At 39.7% G+C, this 19,450-nt stretch overlaps 1 protein-coding gene across 2 annotated transcripts in view; it reads left to right on the forward strand.

Moving 5' to 3' along the window:
- PDE4B (phosphodiesterase 4B) overlaps positions 1–19,450 on the forward strand; it is a 441,857-nt gene that overhangs the window by 302,377 nt on the left and 120,030 nt on the right. For both annotated transcript variants that reach the window (XM_030327256.1, XM_030327257.1), the window contains one exon: positions 12,787–12,981. In XM_030327256.1, the coding sequence (XP_030183116.1) occupies positions 12,787–12,981 (195 nt within the window). The remainder of the gene's footprint in view (positions 1–12,786; positions 12,982–19,450) is intronic.

Consider the following 19,450-nt stretch of genomic DNA (forward strand, 5'->3'; position numbering starts at 1 on the left):
TGTCAAATTGATAGTGTTGTTCAAGTTTTCTATAACCTTATTGGGTTTCTGTTGGTTCATTCAATCAGTTAACAAGACTATACTTCTTGATTATTCTATTTGTCCTCTTTTGCTTTTCTTTTTGTTTTTTTGTTCATGTATTTTGAAATTCTCCTTCATAAATTGTTAGAATTGTATGTCTTCTTTATAATTGTCTCCTTTATCATTATGAAATTACCCTCTATTCCTAATAATAATCTTTGTTCTGAAATCTACTTGTTCTTATATTAACATAGCCATTCTAGATTTCTTTTGATTAGTGTTATATGGTATGCATATTTCCACTCCCTGTTCTTTAACTTGTGTTTTTATATTTACAGTGGTTTGTTACAGGCAGCATACCGTTAGGTCATCTGCCTTTTAATTGCAATGTTTAGACTATTTACATTTAAAGAGATTATTAACATGGTTAGGTTTATATTTACCATGTTGCTATTTGTTTTCTATTTATCCTATCTGTTCATTATATGCTTTTTTCTCTTTTTCTGCTGTTTTGGATAAGTAAGTGTTTTATGCTTCCTTTTGTATTTCCTTAGGTAAAGTTCTTCATGTTTTTTTTTTTTATTTTAATGGCTACGTTAGTGTTTCTAGTATAAATCTTTAGTTTATCCCAGTCTACCTTCAAGCAATATTATACCACTTCACATATAGTATAAGAACCTTCCCACAATATACTTTCATTCTTCCTTCTTTGCCTTTGTACTCTTGTCATTGTCATATGGTTTACTTCTATGTACATTATAAGCCTCACAATACATGGTTATTATTTCTTATTTCTTATCTTCAGTCAATTGTATTTGGAAAAGATTTTTAAAGGAAGCAAAAAAAAACACAATTTATTCCTTTGTGAAATACTGATTTCTATCTGGTATCATTTTCCTTCTGCCCGAAGGATTTCCTTTAACATTTCTTATCCTTCAGGTATGCTGGTGATGAATTCTTTCTGTTTTCATATGTCTGGTGGAAGTCTTTTTGGTAGTTATTTTTTGTTTGTGGATTGGTTTGTTTTATATGAAATTTTTTACATTTTCATTGTTTGCTGATGTGCAAAATGGAAAATGATGATGCAGTAGCACAGTCTGTGAATAGGGCTCACAACAGAAGGTTTGGCTTCAGATACAATCATGAAAATTTATCTATGTTAACAAGAGGAAAGACCGAGCAGATGTTTACTGATGTGGGTGAGTCGATTGATCTGTTAATGGATACAATCAAACTGGGTTTCCAAGTTTAAATCCAAGATCCACTATTTAATAGCTCAGTGATCCTCAGCAAATTATTTAAACCCTTTGAACTTCAGTTGTCACATCCGTAGAATCAGAGGAACAACTTCCCCACAGAGTGACCCTAGCAATGAAATGAGTTAGTATATACCCAACACTGAATATGTGGCCTGGCACATTGTAAGTGCTCAATACCTATGAGGAAAGAACATGTAACTTTTCTTAGCTTTACCGCCCGAGTCAAAAAGAAACCATTCTGGGATCACATTTTTCTGATTTTCCTTTCTCTTATCCCCCCTTCTCTCACCCCTCCTTCCTTCCTAAAAGAACATTTTTAAAATTCAAATGCCAGGCTGTCTGCAGATGCAGTGTTTAAGACTGATAACATTTAGAGGCCAGATGTTAACTGATGTAAATGTTATTAAGTGCTCAGTAGACTGGAGGCTGAGGCAGTGATTTCCAATTTTGTGATTATTATTTGAGTTTATAGCAAACCAATCTGCCATTCCTTCCACCCCCATACCTCCACCAGAAAGGAGATATATAGCCTACTTGTTCTCAAGAGAATATAAATTATTTTTAAAAATATGCAGTTCTTAAAGAATTAAGTAATGGCATTTCACATGCCTAGAACCAGGCATGCAGCCTCCATGCAGACCTCAACAACTCCTTGTAGTTCTTCCTGAAAGGTCAATGACTTCCTGAAAGGTCAAACTTGATCTGAAAACTAGTCTAATTTTCTGAAATAAGCCCAGAGTAATAATTGCAAGAAATGCCATGACAAGTTTTTACCTTTATCGAAATTTAAAATTTGAGCTTCCTTAGGAGTAGTGTGGGAGCTGTCCCTATGATAGGAAGTCAACAAATGGGCTCTTCTTCTTATAAAGAAATATATATTTTTAAATAACAAAATGATGAGTCTGCTATGAATCACTGAGATGATTTTTAGTGTTTAATATACTATACACTCAGTTATTCATTCATTAATCTATGGAACAGACATTAGTTCTGAACTAGCAATATGTCTCAGGCCCAGTGCCAGGTACTAGTCAATGCATTGGTAAATACAACAGACAGCCCTCCTAGACCTTAAAGTTTTATGAGAGAGGAAGACAATTTAAAAATAATGAGCATACAAATAGGTAGAACAAAAAGTTGTGATAGGTGCTATGAAGAAAAGGGGCCCTAACAAATAATGGGCTGGGGAAGGAAAATTTTTTAGTAGCTAACTTAATCCAAGGCTTAAAGAATGAGAATACAACCATGCAAAGAAGAGAGGAGAGAACAAGCAGAGAGACCAGCATTTATTTATCAATTTAACAAATATTTATTCAGTACTTTCTGTGAGCCAGGGAGTGTTCAAAGCAAAGAAAATATGCCAGTGAACAAAACACACACACATGCATGGTGGCAGGGACTAGATTATATAGGGACTTGGAATCCATCGTAAGGAGGTTGGATTTTATTCTAAAGGCAATGACATGATTTGATTTTTATGTTAAGAGATTGCCCTTCCTGTTATATGGAGCAGAATTTGGAGGATTGGGCAAAAGTGGAAGCACAGAGATTCATAGGGTGGCTATTCTAGTTTAAGTGAGATTTTAATGCACTTAAACCATGGTACCAGCAAAACTAAAGTGTATAGTTTTGATATAGGATGGGTAGACCTCCTTGGCCAACTGAAAAAGACGAAGGGGATTTGAAGAAGGAGGTAAATTGTGAATGATTCAACTGAGTAGATGGCAGGTCCATTTAGCACAGTGAGGGAGATTGGTTGAGTAAATGGATGGGGGTGGGGGAGGTTTGGGCTAAAGATTAAAATTAATTCAAGTTTTCTGGCCTAAACCGTAAATGATTGAATCATTCCAAAAGTGAAATTCACTATTTCATGGGATTAACATGTCCCCCATCACTGGAGTATATATCAATGAGCTAAGTGACCATTTATCTACACTATCTTAGCTATAGATATCAAGCAGAATTCTAGAACTGATTTCCAGATGGTATCTGAGAACTTATTAAAGAAAGCAACAATTTCTGGAAGCCATCACTGGTTGGGTAAGAACTGGTTTTTCCAGATCAGGATCATTTCTCTTGAAGGGAATTTCAGTTGCCTTTGAGCCACTGGAAGCTGACATAATATTTTTAAATAAATAATTTAATTAACAGATTTTATTTTGGGTAGGGCTACCAAATGTATAAATGGGAGTATTTATATCCAGTTAAGAGACTATGTGAATATCTTTTAGGATAATCTTTTAGAAAAGATGGAAAATGGAGGCTGGAAAATACTGAGCTATTAGGAAATTTGTATACCCCAAATGCAACTTAGAGCAGCAGCAATACAGAGTAGTAAGTTCTCAATCTTGGTACCCCTCAACCCCCTTTATACAGTCCACATACAAAATACATTCCCGCACAAAATTGTTCTCATTTGGGAGACCCCTACCTTTCCTGAGAATCACTGCCCTATAGAAAGTGGCCATTACTGCTAAGAGTTGTCCAAACCCTTATGAGATTTAAGTGGATGAAAATCTGAGAGTAGGTTTGTGAAATTTCAGCCATGATTAGGACACAGAAAGAAACACATACTTACCTTATTAACGTTTCTGAAAGTCATTTTTTTACCTGGAAATATATTGACAGAACACTTTGCAAACTTGTTAGAAATCATGTTCTTATAATTATGAGATAGGATTGATCTTGTTTTCCTTGTGCATCGAATCGTGTAACACAGAAACAACCCAATGTGAAGTTATTAAAGGATCACATTACAATACTCTCCCTAGCTTTTGAAAAGAAAGGCTTTTTTTTAAAGTGACCCCATCTTATAATCTCATTAGAAAAATGAAGCATTGGTATTACTTTTTTTGTTTATGCATTTCTTTGGCGAAACATTTATGACCCAAGAAAGGATCTCAAACAACAACTAAACGAAAGAAGTTGCAACTTTCCTCAGCAATATTAAAGCTTTCTACAAAAAACAAAAAACAAAAAACAAACAAAAAAAAACATTAAGAGGAATATTCTTGGCACTTCTATTTCTGACACTGTCAACACCCAGTGATAGAGGTGACTGCTACCAAATAGGACCCTTTGCCTTCTTCTTGGGCTCAGTACCCTATGTAAGGTATTCCACACCTCTCTACAGGTGACATTTGGTAGCAAACCCGTTTCTTCTTTATGGAGCTAGCTTTTAGGGGTCAGTTAGGCTGACTTTTTAGGGGTCAGCTAGCTTTAGGGGTCAGAAGAGAGCAGAAGACAGTTTGGTGTCCCCACACCACGCACATCACTTCTTGTTGGAGAAGTATATCTGTGCTATCTATGATGGGTATCAAGGAGAGCTGGTAAAATTTCCTTGGTCCCAAATCATTCATTCCTTCATTGGCATATCCATCAGAAATTTATTAAGTACCCCTACTCTGACAGACATGGCCATTAGCAATGAGGTGAAAAAGTAGGAAAAATATGTTCTGTGTTTTTGAGGAACACAGCAGTTTGGAGGCAGACTCTAACAATTAGGCCAGACAAGTGCTATGGTGAAGATACATAGATATTAAAACAAGTATAGCCCTATGAGATAATGGAGCAACTAACTCAGCTCAGAAATGGCGGAGGGATGAAGAAAATTAATTCACTAGCTTAACAAATGGCACCAAATTCAAACACAAGTATCATCTGACTGAATTCTCTGGCTAAAAAGGGGACAGAAATGGAGATCAGAAAGAATCCAAGGATAGACTTTCCCAATACCTCCATAAGATCTCAACTCAAGTGACACCATGTGGGAAAGATGGGGCCGTGCCCTGGTGTAGAGCAGGAGACCACCTTTGTGGCTTGTAGAGTGGGTCTGCTGACCACCCAAACTAAAGAAACACTCTTCTCCATATCTCTGTCTCCCACACTGTTATGTTTTATTTTCATCATAGCAGTTATCACTATCTGATATTACCTTACTTGATTTATTTATTGTCCCTACCTCCCCACAAGGACCTTGTCTGTCCTGTACATTGCAGCATTCTCAGGCCTAGAACAGTACCTTATTTTATAGTGGGCATTGAATGAATGAATGAATGAATGAGTGGTCATTAACAATATAAAATCACATCAAGCCTCACTTGAGAACCAGTCTTTCTTCCATCTCCAAAATGTCTGTAAGATGTCTAATCTCAGACGTGCCTCAGAGATCTTCTACTCATTCTTGTCTTCGTTCACCTCAGGGGAGAAAGACTACGGTGTGGAGGTCAGGATATGGGGAGTCTCCGTTTAATTCCAGTTGTTTCCTCACAGAGCCGGAACTGGAAGCCAGATCTCCAGAATCCCAGAGCTCTTCAGCATTAGTCTGCTACCTCTGGTTAAACCTCTCTGTGGGGAAAGCAATTTTGGATTATTGCCATGAATGTAATTTTCAAAGCCCCTAGGAAGAAAAGAAGGCAGTGGGAAGCCGCTTCTAGAATTCAGATGAGCCGAATATCATAGTTCTCCTTCCTACTCTATGGGAGGGAAGTCACAGACTTTGGCACTGGCTTCTCGGGGAAGAGCTGCAATATTCTCCTGTAACTATGGCCAGAGGAGGTCTGCCTACCTGCAGCTAGGACATGGGCTCTGCATCACGCTGGCTGTGATTTTGCACAGTTAAGTCCTTCATTAAAAATTAGGACTGCATGGGGCACCTGGGTGGCTCAGTTGGTTAAGTGTCCAAATTCAGTTCAGGTCATGATCTGACAGTTTGTGAGTTTGAGTCCCACATCAGGCTCTGTGCTGACAGCTCGGAACCTAGAACCTGCTTCAGATTCTGTGTCTCCTTCTCTCTCTGCCCCTCCCCGACTTGCGCACTCGTTCTCTCTCTCTCTCTCTCTCTCTCTCTCTCTCCTCTCTCTCTCTCTCTCCAAAAATGAATAACATTAAAAAAATTTTTTTTAATTAGGATGGCAGGGGCAACTGGGTAACTCAGTTGGTTATGCCTCTGACTCTTAATTTTGGCTCAGGTCATAATTTCACGGTTCATGAGTTTGAGCCCCATATTGGGCTCTGCACTGACAGTGTGAAACCTGTTTGGGATTCTCTCTCTCTCCCTCTCTCTCTGTCTCTCCCCTACATGTGCCTCTCTCTCTCCAAATAAATAAATAAACTTTAAAATTTTTTTAAAAATCTGGGACTGGCATCCTGCCACCATTAATTGTATAAAGGTGGGTCACTGTCACTGTGGGTAAGAATGGATGCCCCCATGCACCTTGCCCATCTACAGGGACCAGATATCACACTGAGGCGATGGCTAACCTAAGTATGTTTATTTTGATTGAAACTATAAGCAAGCATTTGAAGATGCTAATTTCTGAGTACAATTGATGGAAATATTTTCCAACAGAACTTTGAAGAAACATGGCATTTTCTCAAAGATAAACTACCACCATCTATGCATACATAAACCTAGACACAAAAGTTTTCAAAAGGCAAAACTCCTGGGATGGAGTTCCAGGGATCATGTCGGGAGGTGGGGGCGGGGGGGTGGTGCGAGTATGGGTAAAGAGGAACCAATTAACTCCACTGAGGGATTTCTCAGAAGTCTTCACCTGCCAGAGGTTTTAATCCAGATAGAACAAGCTTTTTGTCAGAGGAGAAACATAAACGGTGAGATCCTCCCATTCATTCACTGGTTATATGCCTTCTGGTGTGAAACTCAGTTATAGGCAACAGGAATACAAAAGAAATGAGGCTTAGTCCCTGCTTCAAGGTCACAGTCTGGTGATGTGGAAGAAATAAGTAAACAGAGGAATACAATCCAGTGTGGTAGATTCTGGGATCAAGAAGGGTCATGGGGACATCGGAAGAGAGACCCCTGGGCACAAACTGTACAGTGTAATTAAAGGAGATCACATTTTAGAATTTTTCAAAAGAAGTTTCACGTTTTGGAGCCTCTATTTTCTCCTCTTTGAAATGAGAAGAAGAGAATTCGCCTTCTGGAGTTATAAAAATTCAGTGATGTATGAGATATTTAGTGAGTAAATTTTTAAGAAAGAAATGCAAAGGGCCGCCCGGGTGGCTCCGTCAGTTAAGTGTCTGGCTCTTGATTTCAGCTCAAGTCATGATTTCGTGTATTGGAAGTTCAAGCCCCACATTGGGGTCCTCACTTACAGCACAGAGCCTGCTTGGGATACTCTCTCTCTCTCTCTCTCTCTCTCTCTCTGCCTCTCTCTCTCTCAAAATAAATAAACTTGAAAGGAAGGAAGATGGGAGGGAAGGAAGGAAAGAAGGAAGGAAGGAACACAAAATTGAGACAGTGGGGCACTCTCCCCAAATGGTGGTGAGCTACTGTGCTGACCTGTAAATGTAAACCTTTTTTAGAGAGCTTGCCATCTTTACAGTGGGGCTATGTATCACAGTAAGCCAGAGACTCAACTCGAGAAGGACTGAGAGGAAAGAGAAAAGTCTCCTCTGATTCTGAAATGAATTATTTGTTGGATGTTGTTTCGTGAATTTCTGTAACAGAAATTGGGGTATGCGCAGTAATTGGGGGGGCAGGAAACAACCACCCTGGGAGCAATTGCAGGCAATTCTGCAATCACCTGGCTTAGCTTGAATTCTTGGAAGTAGAGCTTCTCTTAGTTTAATAAAAGGTTTCATGTAGACCTTGCGGTTCTGTTCTTTATCCCTGATTTTTCCTCCCAGGCTTATGAGTAAGGCCTCAGTCACATTCTCCCTCGGAGACTGGCAAGCAGCCCCACCTGCTGCTGTTGGAGGCTGGGAGGTGCAGCCTGAGGAAGCTGCAGCTGTCTTCTGCCATCTGCTGGCTCCCTTTCTGCACCAGCTCGGGCCTGGCTTTGCATGCATTCCCAGGGAATGAAACCGCCAGCAGAGAAAGTGCAGGGCAGAGAAAAGAGTCTTGCTTTTATTAAAAAGAAGGAGATGAGAAGATGGCAAACAGAAACTGGCATGGGAGAGCTTTTCCTATTATAGGGTTTGTGTGAAGATGTCACCATCTCAAATATCTAAGGCAGGTATTTTTCCACATAAGATTGTTTTGTTCCGGGAGAACATAGAAGTGTGTTTTGTTTTATTTTATTTTATTTTATTTTATTTTATTTTATTTTATTTTATTTTATTTATTTCATTTTATTTTACTTTATTTTATTACTTCCTTTTATTTAGTTTTATTCTTAGATCATTGCCTTACAAGACTTATCAATTAAGTCTATACACATCTGCATAGACTCTTTGGAAAGAAACATCAAAAACCCATGTTGGTGGGAATGGAGATGAGAGTGAGAAGGCAGGAAGCGGGAAGGGAAGGGAGAAACATTTCACAGTAAATTGCAGTGTTCTTTAATTGGTTCAGCCGACATCTTTTGAGGATCTATTATTTACAAGGCTCTGATGCAGAGCCTGGGATACAAAAGTGAGTAATATTGGGTCCCTTCTTTCTGGGAAATAAGAATCTATTGGGAATCAGCTAGATAACGAAAGAATTAAGTAGAGATCTACAAGTGCTGTGATAAAGTACTGCAGTAAAGGGGTCTAGGAGAGCACAGAGGAGGAATAGGTGTTTACATCAAACTGGGGCCTCACTGTCAGAGAAAACTTGCCGGAGGAGGTGCCATGAGCTGAATTTGGGAGATAGCGACTTATCGGAGACAGTGGTGAGAAGGGCCCCCCAGTTTCAGGGAGCACCACTTTATACCCACAGTGTCATCTGCTACCATCAGTCCGGCTCAAGAAGCCGAGAAGTCTAACTACCAAGGAGGAGAAAGTTGTTAAAATATTCAGACTTAGACAACAAGCAATTGATTCAGTCCAGGGTGATCATCCAAGTCAGGGAGAAACAAGCAGGTCAGGAGGGAGGAAACACAGAGAATCCTGGACATGAGAGAGCAGTTCTGGGACTGTCTCTGGTCCTAGAAAAAAGGCAATACTCTTTCAGTCAGTGTCCTGGATATGGGCAGCCCCTTCAAGGGAGGTTCAGTGAAATATTCAGAAACTCACTTAATCTGTCTGAAACTTCTGAGTGACCTCGTGTGAATACTAAAGTAGCTATAAGGTCAAAGATATCAACTACAATGTTATTTGAGATCTTAAGTACGATGGCCAACAGTAGGGAAAATGCATAGGAGAGTATGGCACAGCTTCTGGGTGAACCATCAAGTTCCAGGGCATGGAAAATGATAATTCCAGAAACTGTGCAGTACATGAAAAATACTTGTAAAAAAAATCATCCAAGCCTACAGGAATAATATTCAGAAGGAAACATACTGAACTACTAATAAAAGTCGTATTTTTCCCTCTAGTGTCTATGCTTTATATAATATGCTTACACTACTGTTATAACGATTTTTTAATATTAAGAAGCCTAAAGGTGAAATGTGTGTCCTGCTTAAGGCTTAAGACAAAAAAAAAATTATCCTAAAGAATTTATCCTAAATTAATTCTTCCATTTATGTGTTTGTTTCTGATATTTTAGATTCCATTTTCTCCCTAATTGTGTTTCAGTTTGTGTGGTCTATTCATTTTGCTTGTTAAGTCTGTCCTCAGTCTTCTCCTTGCCCACACCCCTCCTCCCACCCTGGATCTGCGGGATGTATTGTGATGTCTGCCCGCTAATTTTGCTGTGACTGGGACTGGTGTCTGGTTGGTGATTCATGTTTGTTCCTAAGTTGTACATCTGTGTTGGTTGCTTTGAAACAGTGCCTCAGGGAATATGAAAGGCCGTTTGTCTCCCTGAGACTGCTTCTTTGCACCAGAGAATTCTTCCCTGGCTTCTTCTGAATTCCAGCAGGCTCTTCTATGAGTTTATAGAGTTTGGGCAGGGTAAAGAATAAAGACAGAAACAAAACAAAACCAAAAGAGAGCATCATGGAGAGAGTTTGGGTATCTGCGTCTAGTCCCTGCTTACCTAGTAAGACCAGTCTTCTTGGATACTAACTGGGGACAGAATGCCTTGTGACATACACTGTAAGGGTAATGCCTTGACTTAAACTTTCTGCCCACTAGGAATGCCTCCAGCAGAAAATAGGGCAGAGTGAGCCCTGGCAGAAACCCTCAATGGAAAAAGTTCTAAGAGTTTGGTAGTCACATGTACATGGTGCCTGTCTAATGTTTTAGCACAGGAACACACAGTCATAATGTTTAATGACTGGTACTGCATGGACACTGACCAATTAAATGGGTGCAGGCCATAGTGCTAAAAGCTAGAGACCTCTGCTGTTCCAGACACCAACCTTTTAGTTACTGGATCACCGGGGAGACCAACAAATTCTGGAGGGCTTGAGGCAATGGCTGGCTGCCAAGTGTTTCAAAAGCATTTTAATGTTTTCATATCCATCAAGGCTGAACAGATACATCCCAAATGAACAACGTGAATATACATGAAACTTCAAAGCTCATGCCCACTCTTAAGCTTTATGTAGTCCCGTCTATAACTCCCCTCTTTGTCCTTAAGAACAGTTCAGAGGAATCATCAGGACCTGCCCATTCCACAGGATCTGGGTGGCACAAAGAAGCCCTTATCCACAAAGGAGTGTTTTTTTGTTTGTTTGTTTGTTTTGGTTTGGTTTTGGTTTTGGTTTTGGTTTTTTTGGGTTTGTTGTTGTTGTTGTTGTTGTTCTGCCCAACAACTAGTATAGATCTCACCCAAGGAAAGTTTGCAAGTCAGCTTTCATTAGATTTTCACTCGCTGCGATGTAGTTGGCTTACAACATAGCTCTGCTTCTAGGCAGACAGAGAAACAAGCTGGCGTGTGTGAGTGATTGCCCACCTGCCTGCTTGCCTGCAGTCTTTGAAAGGCAGCCCCATCCCAGACCATCATCCTGCTGTGAAAATCCACGCACAGGTGCCTTGAAAGTCCAAATACATATTGGGTTGTTATGGCCCTTTCTTGTCCTTTTAACCAGAGATTCTCACCTGCTGCTTCTTATCAGACACCTGGAGTTTGTAGGTTGGCTAAAAGCAGCTTCTCAGAATGGTCTCCAGGGAAGCATTATAACCCTGCATTCTGTTATTTCTTCTTTCCAGTTTCAAGGAAACCTATAGCTTCAGGGTAATTTGCTGCTCTCCTGTCTCCATTCAAGATAACAGCTAAGGTTGCTCATCATCTGACTGTCTACATACCAAACACAAATTTTGTTTGAATCCAGAAGAAAAATTGCACTCAGCCAGCCAGCAAGCCATTCTGATACTCTGTGATAAGAGAGGTCTGGGGTTGTAGACAAAGAGTTGGAAGACTTGGTCTTCCGGTAACTTGCTCTACAAGGTACTAGCATGTGACCTTGAGCAAATATTTAAAATCTCTCTAAGCCTCATTTTCCTCAAATGTAGGATGGGGTCATACTATATCCTTCCCAGAGTTGTTATGAGAGGTAAGTGGGATAATAGATCAGAAAGCAATTTATAAACTAAAGAAATATAAACCTCACCCCAAGAGAGCAGATTGTAAGAACTAGTAAAAAAGAAAAAAAAAAAAGGACCATGAGTGTAGAAATAAATTATGGCAGCTGGATGAATATAAAGGAAGCCCACTATTGTAGTCTAACTCGGAAGAAAGAACATTCTCAGCCTCACACCTTCTTCAATACCTCTCTGCAGAGCTTTAACTGGAGACCAGTGAGTGGTCTAGAGAAATGGTAGGCGAGAGCATTACTGTCACTTTGAGGCTAAAGGAGGTAGTGCTTCCAGGGAAAATGAATAGGGATGATGGAGAGCATGGGAAGGACACAGTACCTATGGTAATACCAAGAGAGGGGGAGAGAAAACAAGAGACATAATCTCTACTGCTCCCGTCTGTATGTTCATTGATCAGAGCTTGTTCAACTAATTCTGGGCTTCAGGGTACCTTCCTAGGGGGAGCAGACTGATCAGAAACCTTAAGGGCTCTCCTATACTGGAGCCACTGGCCATATCCTCCTCAAGACATAAAGCTCTGCAGCCCCGGCTGGTAATTGGCATTATCAGATTAATTAAATCATTTTCTGTGGTTAAACTTGCATGTGACTATTAAGTCTCAGACTGGGCCTCCCGTCTAATCAGCCAGTGAATGTTTTCAGGATAGCACTTTGTTCCTGAAACATTGAGAAATATGCATATTGTATCCTTAATAGACCATGATGTTTATTTATGGCACAAAGAAGTCTCCCAGCTACGAAGACTCATTTAAGTGATAGTTTTGTGTCTGACACCTAGAGCTGTGTTAGATGAGGTCTCTGGAGTTGCTTATTATCACCAAGTTATTTCATGGTTGGCTCCTATTCTGAATTTGTCAAAGTTGTTCTTGCCGCTGAAAGGCCATGGGGCTTTGCATTAGGCTTCAAATCCTGCCTTTATTATTTACTGATGACTGGGCTTCTGTGGGACTGTTTCCCTCATACAAAATGAGAATAATAATGACTGCAACTCAGAGCTGTTTGGAAGATTAAAATTGTGCATAAAGTGTGGAATTTTATGTCAAGTGCCTGGCACACACTAGTTCTTCATGTCTGTGTATGTCAGATGCCCTCCTCCATGGTTATGTGACCAGAGTTTTTTGTTTTCTCTTAAGCTTTGATGTGGAAAATGGCCCTTCCCCAGGTCGGAGCCCACTGGACCCCCAGGCCAGCTCTTCCTCTGGGTTGGTGCTCCATGCCACTTTTCCCGGGCACAGCCAGCGGAGAGAGTCCTTTCTCTACCGATCAGATAGCGACTATGATTTGTCACCAAAGGCGATGTCAAGAAACTCTTCACTTCCAAGCGAGCAGTAAGTACGAGCTCTATGTGGCTTCTAATCTCACACTTACCTCATCTCTAACCTGTCACAGCAGCAACAACAACTGTTCCCCTTTAACCCGTGGGAAGGAGGGAGGAGAAAAATGAATGTGAGCCGAGGTGACGGTAATGACCCTTAAAGACATTAGTGCTCTACAGCATGAGAAATATGTATCTGGGGTCTCCAAGAGTATTAAAAATCTCAGACACAGTGTGCAGATTTCATCTGTTATTGATACTTTTTTTAATTGTCATTCAGCGTTCATTTCCTGAACCGCTGAATCATTTATGAGTTGAGAACCTTAACACTTTTTTTGCAAATCATACTAGAACTTTCCGCAACATGTTTGCATGAGGCTACGGCAAAAAGAAAAACGGTAGTTGGTGACATGCCTCCTCTCTCAGTAGTCTCTGCTTGGTGACATTTAATGAGCTGTCATCCAGCCACATGTCTTTGTCCCTTCTCTGGAACCTTAACTCAATGCCCACTTGTTGCCTGGCTCCTCGGTGAGACATGACACACTCCACCACCCTATTAGACACAGCTGATGTTTTTGTTTTGCTGCTATTAATTGTAGATCTCTAATTTTTAAGGAACAATGACTGGGTTGTATTACTCGTTTATTAAATTTCTGAAACCAAATAAGGTTGGATGCTGGTATTCATGCTTTAAAAGGTTTCTGGGCACACGTACAATTGTTTTTAACATTGTATGTTATAAAAATATTGGTAGCTCCCTAAAGTCTCCAGCCTGGAAATTTCCACTGGGCTCTCTTCTGCTTTTGAAAAAGAAACTAAAAAGGGTCACTCTCTTATGAAAGGGGCAGGGGACATCTTAAAGCTACCAGTAAGAACGGATTCCCCAGGGCATTTCTGCCGGTAAATTCTAATATAAGCACCCCTTCCCTAAAATGTCTTAATCAGTGGGCGGGCCAAAATTCATTTCTTCATTCATTTGACAAATACTTCCTGAATTTTTTCCTATGTGCCATGCAGTGTGCCAGGCTCTGGGGATACAAGGTTAACAAAACAGTGGAATAATCACAGATGAATTAAAAACACATATTCTCAGAAAGGTTGCATGCTCCCAGAGAGGTTACAGTTAATAAGAAAGATAAGAGGAACACCCACATAACTGTGCTACAGAGTGGAAGGAAACATTTAATGAGCACTTAGCGTGGGACCAGCTGCATTGGCATGTGTGACTCCTTTTAATCTTCACAACAATTCTGTCGGGTAGGTACCACTATTATCTCCACTCTATAGATAATGAAACTGAGACTCAGAGAGACTGAGAAAAGTGTGCCCATCCCTTGACTAACCATATGCCATGCTCTATCCTGCAATGTAGCTAAGACTGACCATATTCAAACCTCTTAGACTTATTTGCCTATGTTCTTCAAACTGCAAAGCAGAATCTCAACTATCAGGTAGAAAACAGAGGAGTGCAGAGTCAAGGTGCCTGAGGCCAGAGGAGAGGTAACCACTTTGTTGCAGGTCATGTAGAACCGAGGGTGTTTCTGACCAAGATTTGCATGGGAGCTTGACGGTGAATATACCTGGCATTGTCTCTTTTACCAAGAGAAACACCTATCTAGACTTCCTAGGGGGAGAACATAGGAAATGGGGGGAGCTGAAACTAAATAGAGCTTCATTCACATGATGTTTCACAGGTGAAAGACTAGCTTTGGAAGGCAGCTAACAGTTCCCCAAACTCTTGCCAAACAGCATGATGAGTCTCAGGGTCATTCAGAGGCTTTTCAGAAGGTTCCAACCAAATTTCAGATTAAACTCTGATGATGTTTTAAGAGTCACAGGTTATGAAAATTTTGAACTTGAAGAGACCTGAAAGATTACCATCCAACTCAGTCTTCAGCTGTAAAAAGAGAGATATAATTTCGAATGATTCTGTATTCAGGGTCCCTAATATTCATGGTATACCTTCTTTTCAGCTTTACCAACCAGCAAAATTTTCCCCCTAACTCAAAACCTACACAATGTTGCCAACTTTAAATTCAGGAAAATAAGAATTATATGTGTAAGTTACCTAGTATCATTCTCATTTTTAAAAATTTTTTTTGTTTATTTATTTCTGAGACAGAGAGAAACAGAGCATGAGTGGGGAGGGGCAGAGAGAGAGGGAGACACAGAATCTGAAGCAGGCTCCAGGCTCTGAGCTGTCAGCACAGAGTCGGATGCTGGGCTCGAACTCACAAACCATGAGATCATGACCTGAGCTGAAGTCCGTCGCTCAACCGACTGAGCCACCCAGGCGCCCCATCATTCTCATTTTTTTAAAGAAAAGGACTTCTTAAAATTAAAAGAAAAAAATGGAGGAAGGACACACTTTCATAATAAAGAACAGCTCTACCCAAGAAAACACTGTTGGCAACATAATATCACCCTATCGAAGATACTGATTATAGAATATAGGAAAGTCTTGAGTGAATAAAATGGCACAATTTTTTTTTGGAGATATTTCAACATTACAGTAACACTTTTATATATTTGTCAGTTTAAGAATTTATATTTCTGGTTACAAGAAGTGGAGCTTGAATAATGCCCAGGTTTTTCTGGGATTTCAGTTTACTGGGACCATGTTGGAAAATCCAGTTTCACACATGTAGCTTGAGATAAACTGAAGTCATGCCTTCAAAGGTATTTTACCTGATTATTACTCTTCAGAGTGAATTGAAACAAATAGAGAATAGCAACCCCCAAGCCTCTCGCTGCTTTTCCTGCCTTCTACCCGTAGAGCCGAGGAAAAGAAGGGCAAGGACAGGTCTAGAGTCTTAATGTGAAGGCCATTAGGTGGGGGCTCTGGAATGTCCCCTGCTCAGGAGCTCCTCATATTCAGCACACAGCAGTCATGGATTTATGTAAGAGTTGGAAAACTTGGATAATTCCTCTGTATTAAACCCTAATAGTAGAGGCAACACTGTTTTTGTTTTTGTTTTGTTTTTAATTTCTCTTCTGAATGCTTTCGGAAGAGTAAGAGGAAATATAGGCAGGGAGAGTGAGTGAGAAGATAAGGATTAAAAGTAAAAATGTAAGTGGAAAATTACAAGTGGCTTTAACTTTTAGCAACAAAAGAGAGATTGAAATAAGCCTTTCTAGTAAAGAAAACAAGACCATCATTGGGTCCCAAGAGGAAATTTCAGATGTTTCCCTAGATGTGGCAATAATCTACTGGCTTCTCTTTTGCTCCTGTGTTGTAGTCATCTCTAACGCAATGCCTTTGTACGCCAAGGTACTGATTTCCCAATGGGAACATAAAGTACTGGAAACTGGTGAGGCCAGTTATGTTATCCAGAACTATGGCAGGAACCACCCTGGACAGGCTGGGGTTTTGATAATCCACCTGCAAATTCACAGGGAAGGAAGATCCTTATTTCCTTCATTTGGTTACCCCATTTGCAAAGCCTTATATTGGCAAAGAGCTTTTTAAAGCCGCCATTGTGCGAGAACTAAGTGTTCTCTAGAGAGAGCTCTCAAGGGAAATGAGATCTAAGACTGAAGAAGAAAAGCATTAATAACAGATCTCTTAAATTTAAGACCAATTTATTGATGAACTACCAAAAAAAGTTGCAATGTAAGTGGTCTTTGAGACTTGAGTTAGATATACCGCCATCACACCTACTAGTATCATGGCTTTGGCATTGAATCTCTTTTACAGTGTCCAAATTATCTGTAAATAAAAGTGCACATGAAATTAAAGTGCATTTCCTATGTGCTATGCACTATTTACAGTACTTTACATACTTCAACTCGTTGAATTCCCATAACCTTAACTTATGGGAACTATAATTTTCTTGTCTTAAAGATGAAGACATTGATGCTTAGAGAGGTTAAGTAACCTACCTAATAAATGGGGAACCAAGGTTTAAATACAGGGAGTGTAGATGATTAAACCATATGGATATTTAGTACATAGACTCAAAATGAGGATGCAAAATTAAAATAATGATATTAGACTCTACTCTGCCTACCTTTCCCGCTGTTACGAGGATCATATTCAATCTTTCTTTTAACAAAAACTTTTCAATTTAGGCACTTTGCTAACCAATAAGACATTTTCTATGTTTTCAAGGGAACTGAAAGATTTGTAAGTGTATAAGCAGTTTTAATATCTTTGAATAAAGCAATCATAGAAAGGTATGCACAACTTTGAAAGGTCTGGCTGGGCAGGCGAGTAGCCCACTTTGAGTGGTTACAGAGAAGCTAGAAGAGTTAGCCAGGCAGAAGGGTATGCAGGAAGAAGGTCCACGCACTAACTACTGTCTAGTTGTCAGGAACATTGTGGAGAAGCACAGCTCAGCACAGCTGAAGCAGAGAATGTGAGTAGATGAGGAAGTGGTGAAAGGCAAGGCTAGAAAAGTAAGCAGGAACCTCATCATGAACGGCCTGTGTTAAGGAGTTGGTCTTTATAAAGCTGAAGACAATCAGTGGGGAGCTACTAATAAAGGCTTTTAAGCAAGAAAATACATAATCCAATGAATGTTTTTGAAAGATAGCTCTGATTACAGCGAAGAGTGGTTTGGACAGTAGACAAACCTAAAGACTAGTGTCCAAGAGCCAAATGGAAGACTGCTTTGGTAATCCACATAATAGAGGGTGAGGATCTACATTAGAGCGGATCCAGTGGGCAATAATAAATATTTGTAAGTTAGCATCAACAGGGGTTGGTGGTTGACTGTGGAGGGAGGTTTCAGGCTTGACCACCAAGATAGGTGGTTGCACCATTTTTTTTACGGTCAAGAACATTCTCTTATCACATGAAATGATGTATGTGAAAATGCTTTGTAAACTGTAAAGCATGATATTAGTTCTCTTGACTGCAGTAGGGGTAGAGATGAGTCTTCCAGAAACGTTCTCACCAGCTGGGAGGATAGACATGCAATTCTTTACTTAAAATAATAATGATACCTACTACTAATAAGAATAACTATAAATGAGTAAATGCTTTTATGTGCCAAGCATTGTTGTAAGAGTTGTACATGAATAATAACTCACTTAATTCTTACAACACCCCACTTTACAGATAAAGAAACTGGGGCTTAGAGAGGTTGCCTAATGCCTCATAGTTAGTAATTGTGAAACTCAGAAACAAACCAATGTTGTCTCGCTTCCAAATCTGTGCTCTTGACTACAATAGTATAGGTCTGTCTATAAGACAGACTAAAACCAGTGTTACAAGAAAAGTATAAGTAAAATACTATATGTAGGTATGAAACTGAGAAAGACAAAATTAATAGAGTCCAGAGGGTATAGCAGAAGAAAGTAGCATTTTTGCTTTTTAGAAAACCATTTCATTGTTCAATGCAGACCTACCCTCATTCAAAGACCCACAGAGCTCTCATCACTGATTATTCTACAAAACTGTAATGTGCTGGGTTTGTCACTAGATGTTGCTCATGCCATGGTTCTGAATATCTGGCATTGCCCTCTCTAGCAGTTTGGAAAACTAAGTGCATCAGTTTTCATAATTAATCAAGTGTTTTATTTTCTCCATGCCGTCTTATTCTAATTATTAATATGTAAGATTATGATTTAAAATTTTGGAATCATTTCATAAATAATCTGGCTGTACTCAGATAGGAATTTTGTTTTGTTTCTTTCCTATACTGGCTATAAATGATCTGTAAATTGATCCTTTCCTCTAGCAGCTATTATCTGACGTATATCATTAGCTTTTACTGTTCAAATCCTTTCAGAGAACCAATGCTATGGATCTGGAAGTCCATCTCTTGCTTCTGAATTTTCTGCTTTCCTGAACTACAAAAGTTTCATAATGCTTACCTCCCTTTAATCATTACTTTGTACCATTGTAGTAACTTCCCATTCATGCAATAATTCATCAGCTTTAGGTGCTTCATATGTATGAGATTTGTTTATATATTTAGCTTGTATTGGGTATTTAGACTCCAGAAATCCAGGAGCTTTGGATGACCTACTTAACTCTTAACTCCATTACCTTATTCCCAACTCACCCCAATGCCTTATGAACAATGTGAACTTCACAGCAGAAATCTGAACAAATAGCAAGATATTTCACCCACGTAAAGTTCATCTCAAGAAAATGGCTTGGGAAGGATCAGTTCTTGTTACAGCTCACCACCCTGCATTTATCACAACTGATCCTCTTTTAACTCTTTCTTCTGTTTCCTTTGGCTTCTCTCCAAGAACCCTGAAGTTCTTCCTTGGGCTCCCTCTTTCTATATTTCCCCACTCCAGAAGCCGCCCTGCCATTGTAACTTTCCCCACGGTTGTAGGTAACTCTGAAATGTATAGCTCTAATTCCCATATTTTAATCCTCCTGCTTGATGTCTCCCTTGGGATATCAATGAGGATCTTACTATTCAGCATGTGAGAAAGTGACATATCTCTTCCCCCAGCTTCTCCTTACTTTCCCATTTCTGCTCATGACTTCACTATTTTCCCACGTACCCATTTTTTAAATG

The sequence above is a fragment of the Lynx canadensis genome, chromosome C1 (assembly GCF_007474595.2).
Source record: "Lynx canadensis isolate LIC74 chromosome C1, mLynCan4.pri.v2, whole genome shotgun sequence".
In the NCBI taxonomy this organism is placed as follows: domain Eukaryota; kingdom Metazoa; phylum Chordata; class Mammalia; order Carnivora; family Felidae; genus Lynx; species Lynx canadensis.